This window comes from Labeo rohita, chromosome 8 (assembly GCF_022985175.1).
Source record: "Labeo rohita strain BAU-BD-2019 chromosome 8, IGBB_LRoh.1.0, whole genome shotgun sequence".
NCBI lineage: Eukaryota > Metazoa > Chordata > Actinopteri > Cypriniformes > Cyprinidae > Labeo > Labeo rohita.
Window position 1 is genome coordinate 5,463,666 of NC_066876.1, and position 18,892 is coordinate 5,482,557.

General features: G+C 37.5%; 2 protein-coding genes across 2 annotated transcripts in view; both read right to left on the reverse strand.

Annotated features, from left to right (window-relative positions):
• The window catches only part of bin3 (bridging integrator 3), a 74,241-nt gene extending 68,055 nt beyond the window's left edge, over positions 1 to 6,186 (reverse strand). Inside the window, exon 1 of the mRNA XM_051117125.1 lies at positions 6,022 to 6,186. Within this exon, the coding sequence (XP_050973082.1) occupies positions 6,022 to 6,029 (8 nt within the window). The 5' untranslated portion in view covers positions 6,030 to 6,186. The remainder of the gene's footprint in view (positions 1 to 6,021) is intronic.
• Positions 6,187 to 8,342: 2,156 nt separating this feature from the next.
• egr3 (early growth response 3) lies at positions 8,343 to 16,962 on the reverse strand. Its single transcript, XM_051117124.1, is given in 3 exon segments — positions 8,343 to 12,924; positions 12,926 to 13,320; positions 16,420 to 16,962. Coding segments are annotated over 3 exon segments (1,266 nt in total). The 5' UTR covers positions 16,574 to 16,962; the 3' UTR covers positions 8,343 to 12,207.
• Between the last annotated feature and the right edge of the window lie 1,930 nt (positions 16,963 to 18,892).

An 18,892-nucleotide genomic window follows, 5' to 3' on the forward strand; every position in this document is an offset into this window, starting at 1 on the left:
AGCCTGCAAGACATGAAGCTACTTTAGAGCTCAGCTCTGAACTGAAGGAAAGTTACAATTAACAAATGCACGTCTCTTGAAAACATAACACAACAACAGGGAGACAAACTCATTTTGAGTCACAGGTCGTACTTGACTAAACGCCTCCTTGCAGGGAATGAATATTTATGAAAACTCTGTGTTCCTAATGGAGAGCACATACTTAATATTAGGGGAAAAAAAACAATCTGGAATTTATTAATTTCAGCCACCATAGGCATTTAGATCACATATGAAATTGCATAATATGAACTAAACTGTTGAGCCCTTATCGATATTAATTGTTTGGTTAATATTCCCTACTTACTTAAAGAAATTTTGAAAAATTGATTTGTTTGAACTGTCTATCTACAGCAAAATGTCAAATAATGTTTTGCAAAAATAAATAAATAAATAAATAAAATTACAAAATTGTGCAACTTAGGAGCACAACTTTATGCATCAAGCCCTGTTGATAAGAAAAAGAGAAAAACACCCACACTGCTCCTAAATGGTTAACCATCCAAAACAGTGTACTTAATGTGATTAAAAAAGACACTACTTATTAAAGGGACAGTTTACCTAAAAACAAAAATTACCCAGTTGATTTACTCACCCTCAAGCCATCCTAGATGTGTATGACTTTCTTCTTTCAGACAAATACAAATGAGTTATATTAAAAATGTCCTGGCTCTTCCAGGCTGTATAATGTAGGGTCCTACATTATACAGGATGGATTTGCGGAATCCAGTCATACAAACAGAATTTACTGTATAACGCGGAATGTCATGGAATTTGTCAAAGTTTGGATGAATTAATCAAAAGAAGGTCATTACGCTTAAATTGCAATATGGGCTAGTATCTCCAAATATTAAGCAAGAAGGCTATGTAAATATGAATCGTTCATGCTCTGCGTGTCTCTGTGTGTGTGAATTGCGCAGAAGCTCGGTTTCGTTTACTACACACAGACTAAAGTGCACGAGACGCTCGCAGTGATTTCAGTGTCTGTCATTTTGGGGACAGGAAATGAGGAAATAAATACATGAACAACATTTCCAGAACTGCTCTTAAGTTTCTTCATAAGCATTTTACTGTTTCTTTTGAGAGAAACTATCGTAATGTCAATACACACAGAAAAGTAAAGGTATTCATGGCAACCCGCCAAAATAAAAGTTTGGTTTAACTTGAAGACCTATTACCATTGTACCTTTGTCTTCCAAAAAATAAACTTTGTTTAATTTTCATTTGATTAAAAGATAACTTAATATTTTATGCCTTCATTTGATAGCCAGAAAAATGTATATATTGTAAACATATTGCAAAAATAAACTTTAATATATTAAGTTGTTTTATGAGTCCAGAAAATTTTAAATGGAAAAAATGGAATCCAGGAAAATTTAAATGGCAAAAAAAAAAATAATAATAATAAATTTGGAAAAAAAAATAAAACAGAATTTGAGAAAAAAATAAAACGGATTTCATAGGGCCCTATGTATAATGGCAGTGAATGGGTGTTGAGATTTTGAAGTCCAATAAAGTGCATCCACCCATCATAAAAGTGATCCACACAGCTCCTGGGAGTTAATAAAAGCCTTTGGAGAAAAAAAAAAAAAAAAAAAAAAAAATCGATGTGTTTACGTAAGAAAAATATTAATATTTAAAACATTATAAACCGTAATCTCTATAAAGTTTTAAATATGGACATTTTTTTTTTACACAAACACTTCAGAAGGCCTTTATTAACCCCCTGGAGCCATGTGGAGTACTTTTAATGATGGATGGATGCACTTTTTTGGACTTCAAAATCTCAACACCCATTCACTGCCATTATAAAGCTTGGAAGTGCCAGGGCATTTTTTAACATAACTCTAACTGTATTCATCTGAAAGATGAAAGTCATATACACCTAGGATAGCTTGAGGGTGAGTAAATCATGGGGTGATCTTAATTTTTGGGTGAACTATTCCTATAACAATATTTTTTCTGCACCTCATCACCGATGCCACACAAACTTGCATTGCACTAGGACAGCCATGTTGTCCTGGTTCATCTGAAAAATCACGAGTTTGTGCATAGAGGCAGCTGCCGAATGTTGACCACTAAAAAATTTGTGTCAAGATGCAATTAACGATACTCTCATACTGCAGTTAAAAATGAATGAACTTGTATTTTTAAATAATTATAATTATTTTACTGTCTGAGATCCAATCCAGATGACTGAATGGCAAATTATCAGACTATTAAAATGACAAATTATGCATGTGATACCTGTGGAACATGTATTCAACAAATGCAAGCTCTAGGTGAATAAATGCAAATGTAAAATCCCAGAATACCTCACAACAGAGGGTTAAATCATGTCCTAAGTGGAAAAAGTCATTCAGCAAACTGGAAATGATATGAACCAAAATAAATACATATCAAATATCTGAATCACACTGAAGAACCCACAGAACAGCCACAGAATGAATCTCAAATGTTTTATAGTTTATGCTCCAAATCCCAGATTCATACTTTCATCTGAAGAAAGGAGGTCATAGACATTCATGCACAAGGCCTGACCTATACCAACTGATGTGACCTTTAGAATTAAAATAAAGCGTTATGCTACTGCTGCAGAGCACTGAGGAAGGCCAAATGATTCCTGTTGCTTTAATGTCGACTTAAAATTCTCTCCATTCACAAATACACCGATTAATGAAAGGTGCCCTGTTCTGAAATCCAAGGCTTTACGCTATCAGCATGATCACAGTGACAGAAGCGCGAACAAAGCGTCGTTCAGACTTGCAGCAAAAATTATGCCGAAAACAGGCAAGATTGACTCACGCTACACAGCAGCCCGAGCAGAGAAGCCAGCTAATGGATCCTCTATTTGTTGAGACGGCAGTTTTACGCCGGGATCTTATCTTCAAGGAGTACAGAGACTCAGTTGACGGCAATTATTGTCACACCGACCCCAGTGTCAGATTGACCACGTCACTCTATCTAGCAAGAGGCCCTGCATGAATGCAGTGGGTCAGCCTGGATCATAAAGGATCCTTTCACCGCCAGCTCATTCGGGCCCTCACCCCAACACTAAGCGTACTGGAGTGGAAGCATCCTCTGCCGGCCGCTGACCTTTTAGTAGGGCTCTGTGACGCCGATTAAATTTCCGAAGTCGAACCTCTGACAATGCAAATGGTAGAATGTTTAATATGTCAAAAGGAAAGGCAGAAAAGCAGTCTCTTCTGTGCTTTAGACCGGGCAAATAATGACGTTTTGACGTTCTGTGACGTTAAAAATGCTGAATCGCTTCAGCCCGAGTGGACTTCATGGACTGTGACATTATCTAATATTGCACGTAGCAGAACGCTCTACTTTTGACACAAAGACATGAGCCAAAACAAATGCATGTCTGTTCATCAGCACCTCAGTTTGCAAGTTCATTCACATTATGTCGAACATTCAGTCTGAAAACTGTGACCTTAACACGCCAAGTCTGCTTTGCTGCAAGCGGTGCAATTGAGTTTTGACATGAATAACTAAACTCAGCATGCAACAGAAATTCACACCATCTAATTCTCATATTGAGGGTTTCTGCAGATTTTACGAAGATACATTTGAGACTTTTTAATACTAAAGAAAGAAAATCAAAAGGACAAAAAAATGAATGGAACACAGTACTTGCGTTAGCAACACTTCCAACAGATCTCTGTGACTTTTAAATTCATTTTACAAATAAAATAATAATATTAATAACTCTACTGCCAACCACTAGAATAATTAAATAATCTTTTTAAACTTTTACCACACTTTCTGATCAAAAATGTATGTTTGTTTTCCAATGCAAATGTCCAAAGATTCTTAAACCAAGATATATTTACTTCAGAAGCAGAATGACATAAAAAGTCATGTTGTATGAGAAAATGATCAAAATGAAGTGAGTTTATTCAAATAAGAACGAATATCTGCCAATGGGTTCAAAGAAATCAACTTTATTCAGAGGCAAAACAACTTTTCAAAGCCCAAAAACAGATGCTTGTTTTAGTTTTAGGCATAAATTCATATAATTGAGTTCATTTTCTCAGAAAGCAAGACTTCTTATGTTCAGTGTGCATCTGATTTAAGACCTTTAGGCCTTGATTTGAGGAAAGATTCATCCATACATATACATTATTTGATCTTAATTTTTAATCAGAATAACTTGATCTTCTCTCTGGTGACGTATACTGGACTTCTCCAATCATTTAGTTTCCTTAGACTCAGACTCTTTCTTACAGTCCACTGCAAGCTCATATGTGACCCTGGACCACAAAACCAGTCATAAGTATCACGGGTATATTTGCAGCAATAGCCAAAAATACACTGTATGGGTCAAAATGATTGATTTTTTTTCTTTTGTGCCAAAAATCATGTCCCATAAGGATATTTTGTAAATTTCCTACCGTAAATATATAAAAACTTAATTTTTGACCTGTAATATGCATTGCTAAGAATGTAATTTAAACAACTTTAAAGGCAATTTTCTCAGTATTTAGATTTTTTTGCACACTCAGATTCCAGATTTTCAAATATTGTCCTATCTTAACAAACCATACATCAGTGAAAAGCTTATTTATTCAGCTGATGTATAAAATCTTTTTATACAATTTTGAAAAATTGACACTTATGACCAGGGGTCACAAATTCAGATATATTTGTGGTCCAGGGTCACATATTCAGACCCATCCAACCACCAACCAATAAAAACTAAGTCCCCAGCAAGTGCTTTATATATATTTTTTTTCTTTTTGATAATTTGCTTCACTCAGATGTACATCACAATACAGAAAAAAAGTTGGTACTTAACAGTGCGACTTCAAAAACAGGCTTTTATATGTATCTGCGTAATTCTGAATGCTAGCTTTCAAATGCTACTGTAGTGGCCACAATGATTACAATACAGCATTTCATCACAAAATCACTTTGTGCATTTGTTAAAACACCATGACAAACCATGACGTTACCTACAAACAAATCTGCCAAACCTTTGTAGTTTAATAGCAACTTGTCTTACATCTTGATGAAAGCAAAACAAACTGACAAGGCAAAACTACACAAGTCAAAACTACACAGTGGTTCATTGTGTTCAACCTAAAACAAATGCTTACAAGACTCTACTTTACTGGGATTCAGTGAAAGACAGACTCAGAGACTGATGAAGGGAACTACTCTTAAAAATGTTGTTTTTTTTTCAGTGGTTTTTGAAAACCTCACAGCAAAGAACCCTCTTTTTATCTCGAGTCATAGGTTATCTAAAACTACTACTGTATATAGTAAGATTGTGATATTACATGATAGGTTCTTAAGATTCAGATGTGTTTTTTTTTTCTCAAAAAGTTCTTTGAACTAACAAAAAAATGTAAATGGCTAAAGGCACATGGACTGAAATGCATTATTTTTGCTAAAAGCACTTAAGTGATTCATAGACTTAGAACTACACATATTAGAGTGTGCCTACATTTAATAAATACTCTTTCAGAATTAAAATAGCGTAAAATAGTCAAATAATCTTATACTTATTATCTAAACATAGTGTATAGTATATACAAAGTGAAACATTGATACATCAGACTGTAAACATCGTGTCTCCGAGGGCTTGTGAGCTAACTTAGCTAGTGATACTAAGGAAATAGCTATGGCTAACAAGCGAAATAAAATTATACAGAGAGGCTACACAACATTTAAAACATATGTGGGGGTCTACACATTGTTTTTAAGTGTGTATGTGCCGTTTAAACTCGTTTGTAACCTCAAATACGGTTAAAACAGTGTTTGGAGAGCTCACTAGCCAGTCAACGGCACCGTGTCAAAATCTCGCTCGCTGCCTAACTAGACAGCATTTTAGCTGTATTCGACTGCTCGAAGTGCAGTCTATGTAGGCAGCTCACTATGTTTTGAAACGCAGTCAGCGACACTTCGCGTCGTCCGAAAACAAACGCGTTATTATTATTTATTAACCCACATAAGCGTTGTTATACATACCAGCTCATCTTGTGCTCAAATTCAATCCAAATTAATCGAAATATAATCCTTTTCCTTCAAAAACATCGCCTTTTTGGTCTATAAGAGTGGGACAGCGAGCAGGAAGTAGAGAAGTTTATATCAAGTCAGAGGTCGAGAGGATTTAAACTACGGCAAGCGGAGAGGTCAAACTACAGGTACGGCACGAGAAATACACACACAGTGAGATTACAATGCGTTTATGAAGACTGGAAGCCAAAGAAATTATTGTAATGATACCAGATTTACTAGTTTCGCTTGATGGTTTATGCTCAGGGTTATTTATTCTTTAAAGAAAACTTACAACGGCTGGCCAATACATTCAACCCAGAGCAAAAACTATGTAAAATTTTTATTACTCCGAAAGTTGCTCTTGCAACACTCTGGGAAGTTAAGTGAGTTCTCAGGTATGTTTAATTTAAACTTCGTCTCATATTTCTCCTGAAATTGTTAGCAGACGTAGGAATAAACACAAATGAGACTGATGTGGATATAGCTCAGGTAACGTGAGTACTTAATTTGATTAAATTTGATAAGAAATGTTTGACATTTCTGATCTTTGATAATATAGTTTATGTTGAGGACAAAAAAAAAAAAAAAAAAAAAAAAAAGTAAAGTATTCTCATTTATAATTTTTTTTCTTTCCCGACTACCTTATTTTCGTAAATGCGAAAGTAAGGCGAGACTTCCGGTTCATAAGCCGCGAAACGAGAAGAATAACAACGTGCTGTAAACGGTAAAACTGTCTGCACTACAAACCAGTGTGTTCATAATTAAGATAATATATTAAAATAATTTGGTAAGACACGCCAATTTGTAATATCAAACAGCAAGACAATCTTTTTTGTACAGTTAAAAATAGCTCGACAGGGATGAGACCGGAAGCCAGACCCGTACCATTTACAAATGGCCGCAGATAGGCTAACTGCTATTAAAATATGTCAGTATGTTAAGGCACATTTACATTAAAGACTAACTGTAATTATAACGGTAACTAAAATATTTTATTATCATTCCAACTCTATAAAAAACACAAGAGTGCACATCACATTTTCCAAACATTTTATTCCCTGCTGATGAACAGTAAAAAATACTAAAGGCCAATCAGAATCCATCCTGCTTTAAAAATGTAAAAACAGACAAAACAAACATCTATTGGTGTGACTGCTAATATAGTTATAATGTAAGATATCTTCGTATAATAATCATCGTTCTTGGTGTGAATGAGCCTTAATTGAACTTAATTCCGAGTCCTTTTAAGTTTTGTTGGTTGTCGTCTTCCAAGCCAAATCTTCAATTAAGCATTTTTAGATATAAAAGTTAACACTGATTGACTACCCCATGGTAATAAAACATATTTTACAAAATATTTTTTTATTCATACATTTTTGTTTTTAATTAACCACCCTCAATGTCAAATTTATTCAGTACACTGTAAAAAATAAAAATCACAATTTGTTGAGTCAACTTAAAATAATTTGTTACCCTGCTGCCTTAAAATTTTAAGTTCAGTCAACTAAAATAAGTTTAGTCAACTTGAAATGTTAAGTTGTACTAAGTAACAACTTAGATATTTGTGTTCGCTAAACTTAACAGATGGGTAAGTAACCCAGCTGCCTTAAAATTTTAAGTTGATTCAACTCATATATCTAAGTTGTCACTTAGTATAATTTAACATTTCAAGTTGAATAAACTTTTTTTGAGTTGACTGAACTTAAAATTTTAAGGCAGCCAGGTTACAAATTATTTTAAGTTGACTCAACAAATTGTTTTTTACAGTGTATTTTTCAGTTTGTTGACATATTTGTTTGTTTTGTACATGTGCAACACAAAAAAAGACACATTGTGTTCTGTCGTATTTTATTCAGGTGTGTATTCAAGTACGCATCAACTGGAAAACATTTAATTTACAACAAAATGAGAAGCCAAGTGAACATTTCCTCTCCACAAAAGGATAACATCAAATAATTTTGCGAACAATTAAGAGATTTTACCACTGGGCCTTACTATAAGGCAATGGAAGTAACAGGAGGTAAAAACGTATCAAAACATCCTTTCTTCTAGTGAGCTAAATCCCACGCTCGTGTCCCTCGTACGCATAAAAGTGACCACAAACAACTCTTAAGTGCCTCCGTCTGATAAGAGACATGCAAGACATGCAGTAAGAGATACAGTCCTGTAGAAAAAGAATACCGGATACCAAAATATCAGCCACACAACAATTTATTTGCACACTATAAACCGTAAACGTTATGAGAACGGGTGAGCATCAGTTAAGATGACTTTCTTCTTTCGGCTGTGTGTTGTTGTTTTTCTGTAGAGGAGATGAGTCACTGATCGTGTACAGCGCAGTGGACAGCGTCATGGGCCGATGCTGAATGTTTACTCTCAGTCTTTAATGACCGGCCATAATGAGAGGGTTAAAGGGAGCAAAATAATCAGGTAAACAACAGTGAATCAGTGTTGTGAAACAGGGCCTGCTTCAGAGCTGACTAGGGTCACATTTACATTTCTGTGCTGTCCTCCGTGCATATTGTTCCAGGGCAGCCAAGCCTGCAACCCGCTTTGGCACAAACAAGGCTGTTCATTCTGGCTCTGATCCAAAGCCGGACAGTGAACAGTCATGCTGAGACCATGACGAGGAGGGGAGTCGAGTTGTGAGACTCGTCACGATATCCATTTGCCCCAAAAACGGGCTGATTATACTAATGCAAAGTTCTTGGTTAATTGCAAATGATACTGAAACTTTAATCTTATATATAAAATTCTTTTTTTTTTTTTTTTTTCAATAGGTGGGGTGGGCTAATATTGAGCTAGTTTCTCTGATACTGTACTCACATGGTCACAGCAATTTATTTTTGGCTATTCTAGTGAAATTGACTCACATATAAAAATGGAAAATATGGACATGGAAGCACTCAGCACAGATATACAGGTGCATGCAAGCATGCTCAAACACAAACACACGCACATACGCACATAAGTTTTCCGGAGGTCACGATTGCTTGTTGCTTCACAGAACTTTATGAGGAAGACTTTTACTTGTAGCTAATAAAATCAGAGTTATGACGGATATTGTGTTTTATGTCAGAAGCAATTCGCCAGATGAATTTCTTCTGTATCTCTAGCTTTTCAGCACGCAGCTCCTAAAGTAAAATATTGTCTTCAAACTGAAGAAACACACACATGCAAGCACACAATTCCGTCGGGTATCGTATCTGATCTGTGAGAACTGCTTCGCTATTTTTACTGCTCCAGTTTGGCCCTGCATTCTGATGTGTCTTGGCACAGAAAGAAAGAAAAAAAAGAAAATAACAGATAAAAAAAAATTAAGCCAGAAGCTGTTTTTGTATGTATTCCTATTTTAAAAACAATACTTCTCATACCATGTGTGCTTCAGAAATGAAAATATTTCTGAGGAGAGACCTTGAACAGGTCCTGATATTACAGAAACTGATATAACTCAACATTTACACTCTCCTCATAGGAATCTAATATGTAATATTCCCTTCTTCACTTACACTGAGAGAGGTTAGGAGGTACAAACTTACTTGTGTACACAATTCTGACATTAAGGGCCATACTGATGCATAATTCAAGACAATAATGCCAATGTATACATTCAGAATGCCTGTTTAGCTTTCGGCAAATTTCTGCAGTATGTAGATGAGTTTCTGGATCAATATTTGGTTTGTATCATTTCCGTTTTGCACCTCAGATAAATATTGCATTTATTCTTTTTAAATGGGCTGCAAAAGCAATAATAATAATAATTTTGTTGTTGTTGTTGTTTAATTAAAGGACTGTCACATAAAATTGATCCTAAATACCACTATTATGTTAGTTATTCATGCATAACCTCACCAGCAGGAAAAAAAAAGGAAATTCTGCCAGAAGATACTTTGCAGAAGTGGTTTGGCCAAGATGGTAAGAGCCTGCCAAAAATATGTATATAAAAAGGGTATATTTAATTTTTCTGGGAATGTAAGCCAGGAGTTATATTTGGGACTCATGGACCGTATGGTTAAAACTATTAAAAAGATTTTGAATCATTGTTTTAATTTTAAGTCTATTGAAGTGTGGGTTTTTAATGAAAGCTCAACATTTCTAATTTTAAATTAGCTGTAGTGAACTAAAACGTAGTGTTTTGTATGCATAGTTTGCTTATGAGATAATGAGATACACAGATTTTTGCTTTGCGTTTTTCACCAAATAATCTTACTGTTTATTCATTTATTAAACACATCATTCAGTGTGTCTGCAAGTCATCATTTGCAAAATTGCGCTATAACAGATAATATTTGAGACTTTAAAGAAATGCCGGAGAATGCATCACATTTGACACTGTCAATAGTCGATTTTTCTTGCACACACACACACACACACTCACTCACACACACTTAAAAAACATTCTGCACTATGTACACAATCACAATCTCAAAAACAGAAGAAAAAAGAAAACAAAAATGTAAACACACCCTTTGTTTCAACATTCAGTCAATGTAAAATCCAAGTATACGGGTGTTTGCGTATGCATTAGCATACACACACACACACACATACACACACACGTGCACGGACAAACATCTTAATACTGAAGGACATTGCTTTGTACATTCCAAGTAAAAAACATGTAGTAATATGTTTGTATAATTATCTGTACAAAACCCCCTCTCGTTCTCATCATTAATATTCAGAATCTCTAGGCATGATCTGGATATGAGTAACCGTGGAGATATACCACATTACGGTGCTGCCCCTGAGAGCAGTATAAATGTCGAAACTGTTCCCATCCAAAAACATCTTGAATGGCATGCATATAGCAGGCAGGCCTCAGCCGTTAAAAATGCAAAACAATGACTCCTAAGATCAATCCTGCCCAGCGGTGATGCTCACAGGCAAGCATTACCATAATTTTGGCTGATTTCGTTTTTGAAAACCGTGTGTACATGTGTGTTAAAATGCGTGCTGAATATATAATGTGCATAAAAAGGGACCCGGCAAAAGATGATTGGATGACGAAAGCAAGAAAAGCAACTGTCCGGTAAAACAGTGACAATAAGGACAAACAAAAGGACAATTGTCACATAAAAATAGTCATTTTTGAAGCAGTAACTCGTGTTGACACTCTGCATGGATTGAATTGGATGCATATTGCTGTGGGTCTTCAGTCATGACTGATGCAATCTTTTCAGTACTAGCAAAGACGTGATACTAGATGCATGCAGGGATACAGGCAGCAAAAACAGAAAGGCAAAACGTTTGGATCGGATCACCAAAAGTAGATATGCAGAACTGCAAGTTTGGCCCTTATGCACACTAAATTAAGCGAAACGGGTAAAGGCCACAGCTGTGTCTTAATTTCAACCCTTAGAAAGTAAACTCGTGAAAGTGAGCCAGACTGTGTTTTATTGTCGTTGTTGTTGTTGTTTTTCGTTTTTTATTGCACTGAAAGTCCGTTGCTGATGCCATCTGCATCCCTTACGTGTACATAAGGGATTTCGATAAAATTAAAATAACGCAACTGCATAATGCAACAGACCTTTAACGTCCACCTGAACTCAGTCTCCTTGAGCGTTCAGAGCTTAGGTTTTCCCCAAATCAACATTTGAAATGAAGTTATTAGATTAATACAAACAATATTGTTTTCTTTTTTTAAAAAAAACTGTCTGCTGTATTTAAATACATTTGGCACATTCTGTTGAAAAACAACAACAACACAGAAACATTAAATAATTAACAATCATTTAAAAAGACTGCAACACATTAAGCAAATGAAAGTGCACTTTTTTTATCTGACAACTCACTGACAAACCAAAATACAAGGAAAAAATGAAAAGACTAAAATCTCAAGAGATTGCTCTGGTCCCCAGAGCTGAGAGTTGAACCCTTGTGACTACGCTGCATCTGCAAGTGCTCTTTCTGTGGATTGACCTGACTGCTTGAACCGTCGTCTTCTCCATCCCATCCATGCAACACTAGTCCACTTACTCCCCACTCATTTGACCTAAAACAATAGTGGCTACAGAAAAAATGCCACCATAATCAACGAAAACCGTAGGAAACGGATGGATATAGTGAGAGGGAGCGAGTATAGAGTCAAGTGTATATAAGAGGAGAAAGAAACCTTCATTTTTTCTCCTCGCAGTCTTACTTCGCAAGTCCATCTCATGCACAAGTGGTGACGGTCATGATATTGGCACTGCTGGGTCCTGCGCTCCCACAGGAGCTGGGAGGAGAGGTGTGGCTCCCCCCTGCCCCAGCGCTACTGGCCTTGTCCGTGGGTTTCTTGTCTTTCTGTTTCAGGTGCACCTTGGCGTGCCTCTTTCGCTCGTCGCTACGCGCAAACTTGCGTCCACAGAACTCGCAAGAGAAGGGCTTCTCGCCGGTGTGCGTGCGGATGTGCGTGGTTAGATGGTCGCTGCGACTGAAGGATCGCATGCAGATGCGGCACTGGAAGGGTTTGTGTCCCGTGTGGATGCGCAGGTGACGCGTCAACTCGTCTGATCGCGAAAAGCGACGGTCGCAGTTCTCCGCCGGACAGGCGTGCGGTCGCTCGTGGACAGGAGTTTTGCTTGGCCGGTTGGGGTACTTTCTTGGTCGAATGGGTTTGAGAGCGAGTGTCTGAGAGGGTTGATGGTGTTGGGAAACGTGCTGTTGCCCGCCGAGGAAGCCGGGATGGATCTGTTGCTTATCCTTAAAGGCTCGAATGGTCTCGAGGGGAGTTATGGGAGGCGGGTTCACTCTAATAGGGTCCATGGTTTGGAAGGGTTTATGCTCCATCACCCCTACTTCCCCTTGGTGATGGAAGAGGTTGTAGTCTGGGATCATGGAAAAGAGGCTTCCGTCCATGCCCGGTTTGGAGGTGGTGTGGTAGTCAGGAGCTCGGGTAGGGCAAAGACGAGGACGTGGCCGGGCTGTGGTGGAACGTCACCTGTTCTGGGTATATCTCACCACAGGTCGAGTAGGCAGGAAGGGGTGGCGCGTACACTTGCTCCATGTCTGACGACTGGCCACCCATGCTGCCGCTCGACGAAGACGTCTGGGTGGTGATGTTGCCAGGTGACGGCGACACCCCCAGGATTCCCGCACTCACCAGACTGATGATGTTGTTGTCGGGACACCAACCGGAGCCTCCGATGCTGCCGGAAGGAGGGGTGTCGAATGCAAACTTGCCCAGGTAGGTGACCGTTTGTCCGCTTCGACCAGACTGGAAACCGGAGCCGTACTGAACTTCTCCACTGCCCTTCTCGCCGCCCATCCCCAAGTCCATGATATTATCTGCGTGACAGGGGGTCAGAATAGACACCGTCAATTCACAATGCCATACAGTGAACAATAATGGTCAAAGAAACTACATATGGGAAAGTGACTAGTGGAAAACGTCTACACTAATAAGCACTAACTACTGACTTTAAGACATTAACTTGCTTGTTTTATAACTTTAGTCATCTTGGCATACCTGTTCCAAAAAAAGAGAAGAAAGTGAAGCATATCAGTCCAAAGGAAGGTGTGGAAATTGATCTTTGACTAAATCAGAAATGCAAAGTGTTTTAAGGATGCAGTCAGTATCTCCCTCCACCCTCGCCACCTTATTGTCTTTCTGTCACAGAGTCTAAATGGCTACGTATTCAGTTGTTGGACTGGAACTTATTTGGCAATCAGGCTTCTCCGTACAACAGGATGTCACGATTGACATCACTGTTACTCTTATACGCACTCGATCTCTCTCTCTCTCTCTCTCCCACACCTTCAGGCATTTCAGAGAGATGTCTCTCGACACTTGACGGCCGCTTGAACAAGGATCTGTTGTATTATGGTCACTTCAATCACTTTTAATGTGACTAACAAAAGTATGTTTTTTTTTTAACACAATACACTGCTGGTCACAACGGATGTCTATACATTCAATATGGCTCACTGAGTTTAGTCTTGTACGTGCACTTATAGTAATCGCACTGTGTACACCAAATTGTGGCTTACGGTAGAAACAAACAGAATGAAAATTACAGATGGTCCTCGCATCTGTTCAACACACATAGGGTACATGTGTGAAGAGATGCTGTGCTGTGTCTGAAGGAAAGGACTCGGGCAAAAATCAGAGAGAAAGACAGAAACGCATATTCCAGTGATAAGTAAAAAAACACTGCCTATTTATTTCATGCTCTGCCTGTCATTACAGGATGTGTGTGGAGATGCATTTCACACACTTGTGGGTATCTTTTACAGGGGCGTTTGGGACACTTTGTAAGGACGAGAAGGATTTGTCACCTTGAAACACTGTGATAAGCAGTCCCACAGAGATACAGTGCAGATTTAATAAATTGTGCTTACAGAAAGTTCTCATGAGGTCTTAAATCTATGGATATATCTGTGTTAAATCTGTATTAAAAAGTAAGTAATTTATACATCACAATAGTGTGTAACCATATATCTTTTTTCTTTTTTTAATATTATATTTATATATCTATATTATGTCACTTTTATTTCTTTATACAGCAAGTTTTTATTATATTTATGACTGACAGGAAAAATGTCATTTTAAAATAAGAAAGAAAAAAAATCAAGAAATGCAAGAAAACCAGCAAATTATTTTCAAAATATTCAGTTTTTCAAGAACTCACGCATTTGTTAAGATCTAGCATTTTCAGTGAGAAGTTGGCATTTATATTTCGTATTCATTTAGATATTTTAATAAACGAAACGAGGTCAATGCTCTCCCGCAAGTGTGGGAAGCATCGCCTTTTTTGACCTGCAGAGTGAAAACCACATCAAGAGCTCTGCGAAACTCCATCAGTATATACATCAAGAGGACGAATGATCGTATATGCTTTCACTCTCGATAATAACTACGATATTTTGACAACTCCTCACCTGATTATTAAGGTTGCAGAAAATTAAATTATAAAAGGCTAATAACGTTGCACTAAAAACCGAGCTAAAATTCCCACGTAATTCAAAATTTTTGTTTAGGTTTTTGTTACATCTACTATTTAAGCTTTCATTAAAATATATTTGATAGTTAAAGAGAGAGAGAGAGAGAAGGGGGAAAAACTCCGACATTGGGAAAAATTTGATGACCTGACTGAAAGGAATTTCTCATATTCTAGCACCATTTTCTTATCCAGTATTTCGATTTAAACTATTCTGTATTTTTCTCTTGATACTAGGCGAAAATACTGGCTCAGAAAACATTTTTTTAATATGCGGAGAAAATTCAAACGATGTTAAAAAGCACAAACATTTAAAGGGTTCGGGAATAAAGTGAAAATAATACAAATAGCACGTCATGTGCAATTGAGTTAATAAACATTTCGGGGCCTAAATATATTTTAATTTAGAGATTTTACATTTCACGTGTTTTCAGGAGTAGCTCGAGCTTTTTTAAGAGCAGCGCGCATATAAACGCCCACCCGCGCGTGTGGAGGGTCAGAAACAGGGTCAATACTGGATAAAGCACTGACTAATCAAAACCTTTAAATAATAGAATAACATTATATTACATCTAGAACATAACAGAATATAAGACCGGTGCAATAGCACGGAGACAACCCGAAATCAAGAGATTTCACGGAAATAAAGCGCTCTGTGGAAAAACGAAACGGCTTTTAGCATTATTTGACTGGATTAATATATAAAAAATATACCTTTCACAACAGTGTAGTGTATGAATTGAGAGTAAATAACGAGGTGTTTCCGCGTGTCCCGTGACGCGTGGGCTCGAAATGATACCTATTACCTGATATTACCTGTCCACTTCACACTCATATCACGTGACTGGAACATTTTAACTACTTTCACACAGCTTTTTCATAAAGTACAATTTGGCAACAAATTAAACGCGATTTCATCGCAGAATTACATTGGGAAAAAGCGCAACTAGGGCTGTAGGGAATTTGTCTATTAAATCATACATTAGGCTATTCTTTACTTTAAGATGCTTATTATAATGTCATGGCACAAATACATTTGATAATACTGACAACAGCAATATGAAATTGTAAGCGATCTAATACAATAATTACATATCCATGCTGTTCGGTACTATTACTCAGTAGGCTATTTTAAGTAAATACGCTACAAAATAAAGCTTGGACAATCCGAATTGAGAAGAAAATGTGGAAAACTGTCCAAGAGGAGTAATGCTGAACATATTTATTTCTAAAGTCTCAAATAACAACTGTTGCAGTATGAGTTCTGTTACCAAACTACTCTAACTAGTAGCAGGCGCGCGTTAACAGGTGCTGCGGGGCCGAGTAGCGCGTTCAGCGGGCATCAAGACAACTGATGCCGCACGACAAACTCTAACCAGCCGACACAACAGGTTACAACCTCCAGCAACAGCTTAGTGATTAGCGACCCAAAACTTTTCGTCCTTACCTGTGTTCATCTGCGAGTAGTGCGAAATAGAGTCCGGGTTTGTGAAAATGTTCATAGAAGTGGGAATGTCTTCTTCTGGATAGAGACTGTCAGGTATGGTGTTGATTAAACTGCTCATGGTAATAGGGATCTTGTCCGCTAGTTTACCTGTCATAGCAGTTATTCAGTCTGTCATTAATGAGCACGCACAGGTGTTCCGTCCCGATCACTCTCCAGTCTTCTTGAAATCTCTCTAAAAGCGACAGAAAGAGATCGCAATCCCTTTGAAATTGTATCCAAACGCGCGACGAGCACCGCGCTGATGTCTCCTCAAGAGGTTGATTGTCGATAGTTTTTGTGTTTGATTTCTGTGAAGTGTTATTGTCTCTGGATCAGCAGAGAGATGTTGGTTGGTGGTGGTGATTGCACAAGTGTAGCACTGCTCGCTCTGTTGCGAGCGCAGGGAACTCCAACGCTTTCTTGTTCAACAGGGGCACGGAACAACTGCGTGACGTAGATGACCATATATGGACACACAAAGCTAGACGGCCGCGCGACGTCACATGGAAGCTCCTCATAGTGGAACATTAGAGTCGGTAGCAGGAAGATAAGTGTTCAGTGGAGCAGTGAAGGGACATTTTCATCGGTTTGGGTGACAATTGGACCCGACGAAGAGTAAGAAGTGTTTTCAAGACATATCGTGAGCATGGATGCTACTAGATCTTTGAGAGCGCATGACTGAAGAAACCGGGAAACTTTTACCTGCACTGCACCTGAAGCTGCATATACTGCATGGAAGAAGCACATTTACACATTGTTTAATGCAGAAGCGGAAAAAATGCATTTACAAATGCGGTAGCTAATAATATTATAAAATTATATTAGAAAATGTTTAAACCTAAAATTGTAAATTAATGAAAATATACAATTATGAAAAAAGAAAATCAATGCTCTGTCATTAAATTCGAAAAATGTAGATGTGCACTTATGCGGCATCATTTGCACAAAAGCAAAGCCGCATCAGTGCCGTATTTGATACTGAACCCACCAGTCACTTTCCTACTCACCTGTGTAAAGATCGTAAGAAGGGCATTTTTTATTCAATTCTCATGCGTAAGGGTCTAAATTAACTACTTTTAGACCCTTACGCATGGGAACTGAATAAAAAATTAACTACTTTTATTAATTTTAAAGTGTTATATAATTAATAAAAGCAATATGTTCATTAATATGCCTGAATATATTAGGTTACACTAACACATCTACTTTTTACGATGCAGAATGGATTGATAAACTTTTTCAGAGAGTCATGTACATTGCAAGACAGTGCTATTTAAATATTTAAATACGCAATTACCTGTCTGTTTATTATAGTGCTTTTCTAATTTTTTTTTTTTTTTCGTATTTTACCTTGTGTTTTAATAAATAAGTACATATCTAAAATACTCCTAGGCGAATAAAACATCCTTGTGTTTTGTATCTTGATTGATTTCAAATGATTATTAAAGTTATATTTCATGGGCTGCCTGTTGGCAGTTTATTGCGTTCTCTATATTGTCATTGTGGGCTGTCAGACTGTTCATGTGAAGGTCACAGATCCGGAGTCTCGCAGTGCAAACGGAGACTGTTTGTGTTGCGAGCTCAGTAGAAATGAACACCCAAATTAATCATTCGTAAACGTAAGCTAAGTGGTTTAAGCAACTGCTTGCAACAGATGAACAAGACCAGAAGAAGCAGCAGTAACTGTGGCTGGGTTATACAAAGACTGTAACTGCCAGAGAGTTAATCGCGTGTAAATAGTGCAGGCGCGCGGCAAATCTGTAGGCTTGGCTTTGGCCTGGAGCGCCAAGTTCGCCACTGAAGTGGAAACTCCAAATAAGGCCATGATCCGGCCACGCCCCTCGCTGTCTGTATTTGGTTTGCGAGGTTCCGGTTAAGAGCGCTGCAAAGTGGAAAAGCGATCGGAACCCGCAGCCATTAAAGGAACCGCAGAGGGCAAAACGTCATGGGTCGTGTTTCACCAATTTAGAAACCAGGGAGAAAATATCTTATCTGCGACTTTTAGAAGTAATACAAAAAACTGTCCCTTGTTGCAAATGGTTGACTTTGTTTGGGGAGAATAACAGTGAAGGGGAAACACAGACCTTGCCAGTCGGTGGTTCACACAGTGCTAAAGATATACGACCCCTGAAGCAAAACAATATGAACAAAACTAAATGGAGAAAACTATTTTTAGGTAAAGAAAAAAATACAGGAACAAATAAATAAAAATAAATATTATGTAACATTATGTAGGTGTTTAATTTAAAGTATACTATATATGGCATTATTAAAATGCATAATAATAATAACAATAATAACATTAAAAACACAACAACACACCTTAGTATATATTATTATACGTCGAACAAAATAGAATAAGATGACATACTTGTCTGTATGTAATCCAATTAGGAGGCTAGGGTGGCCCATGAGATTTCCCACGTGTCCAACT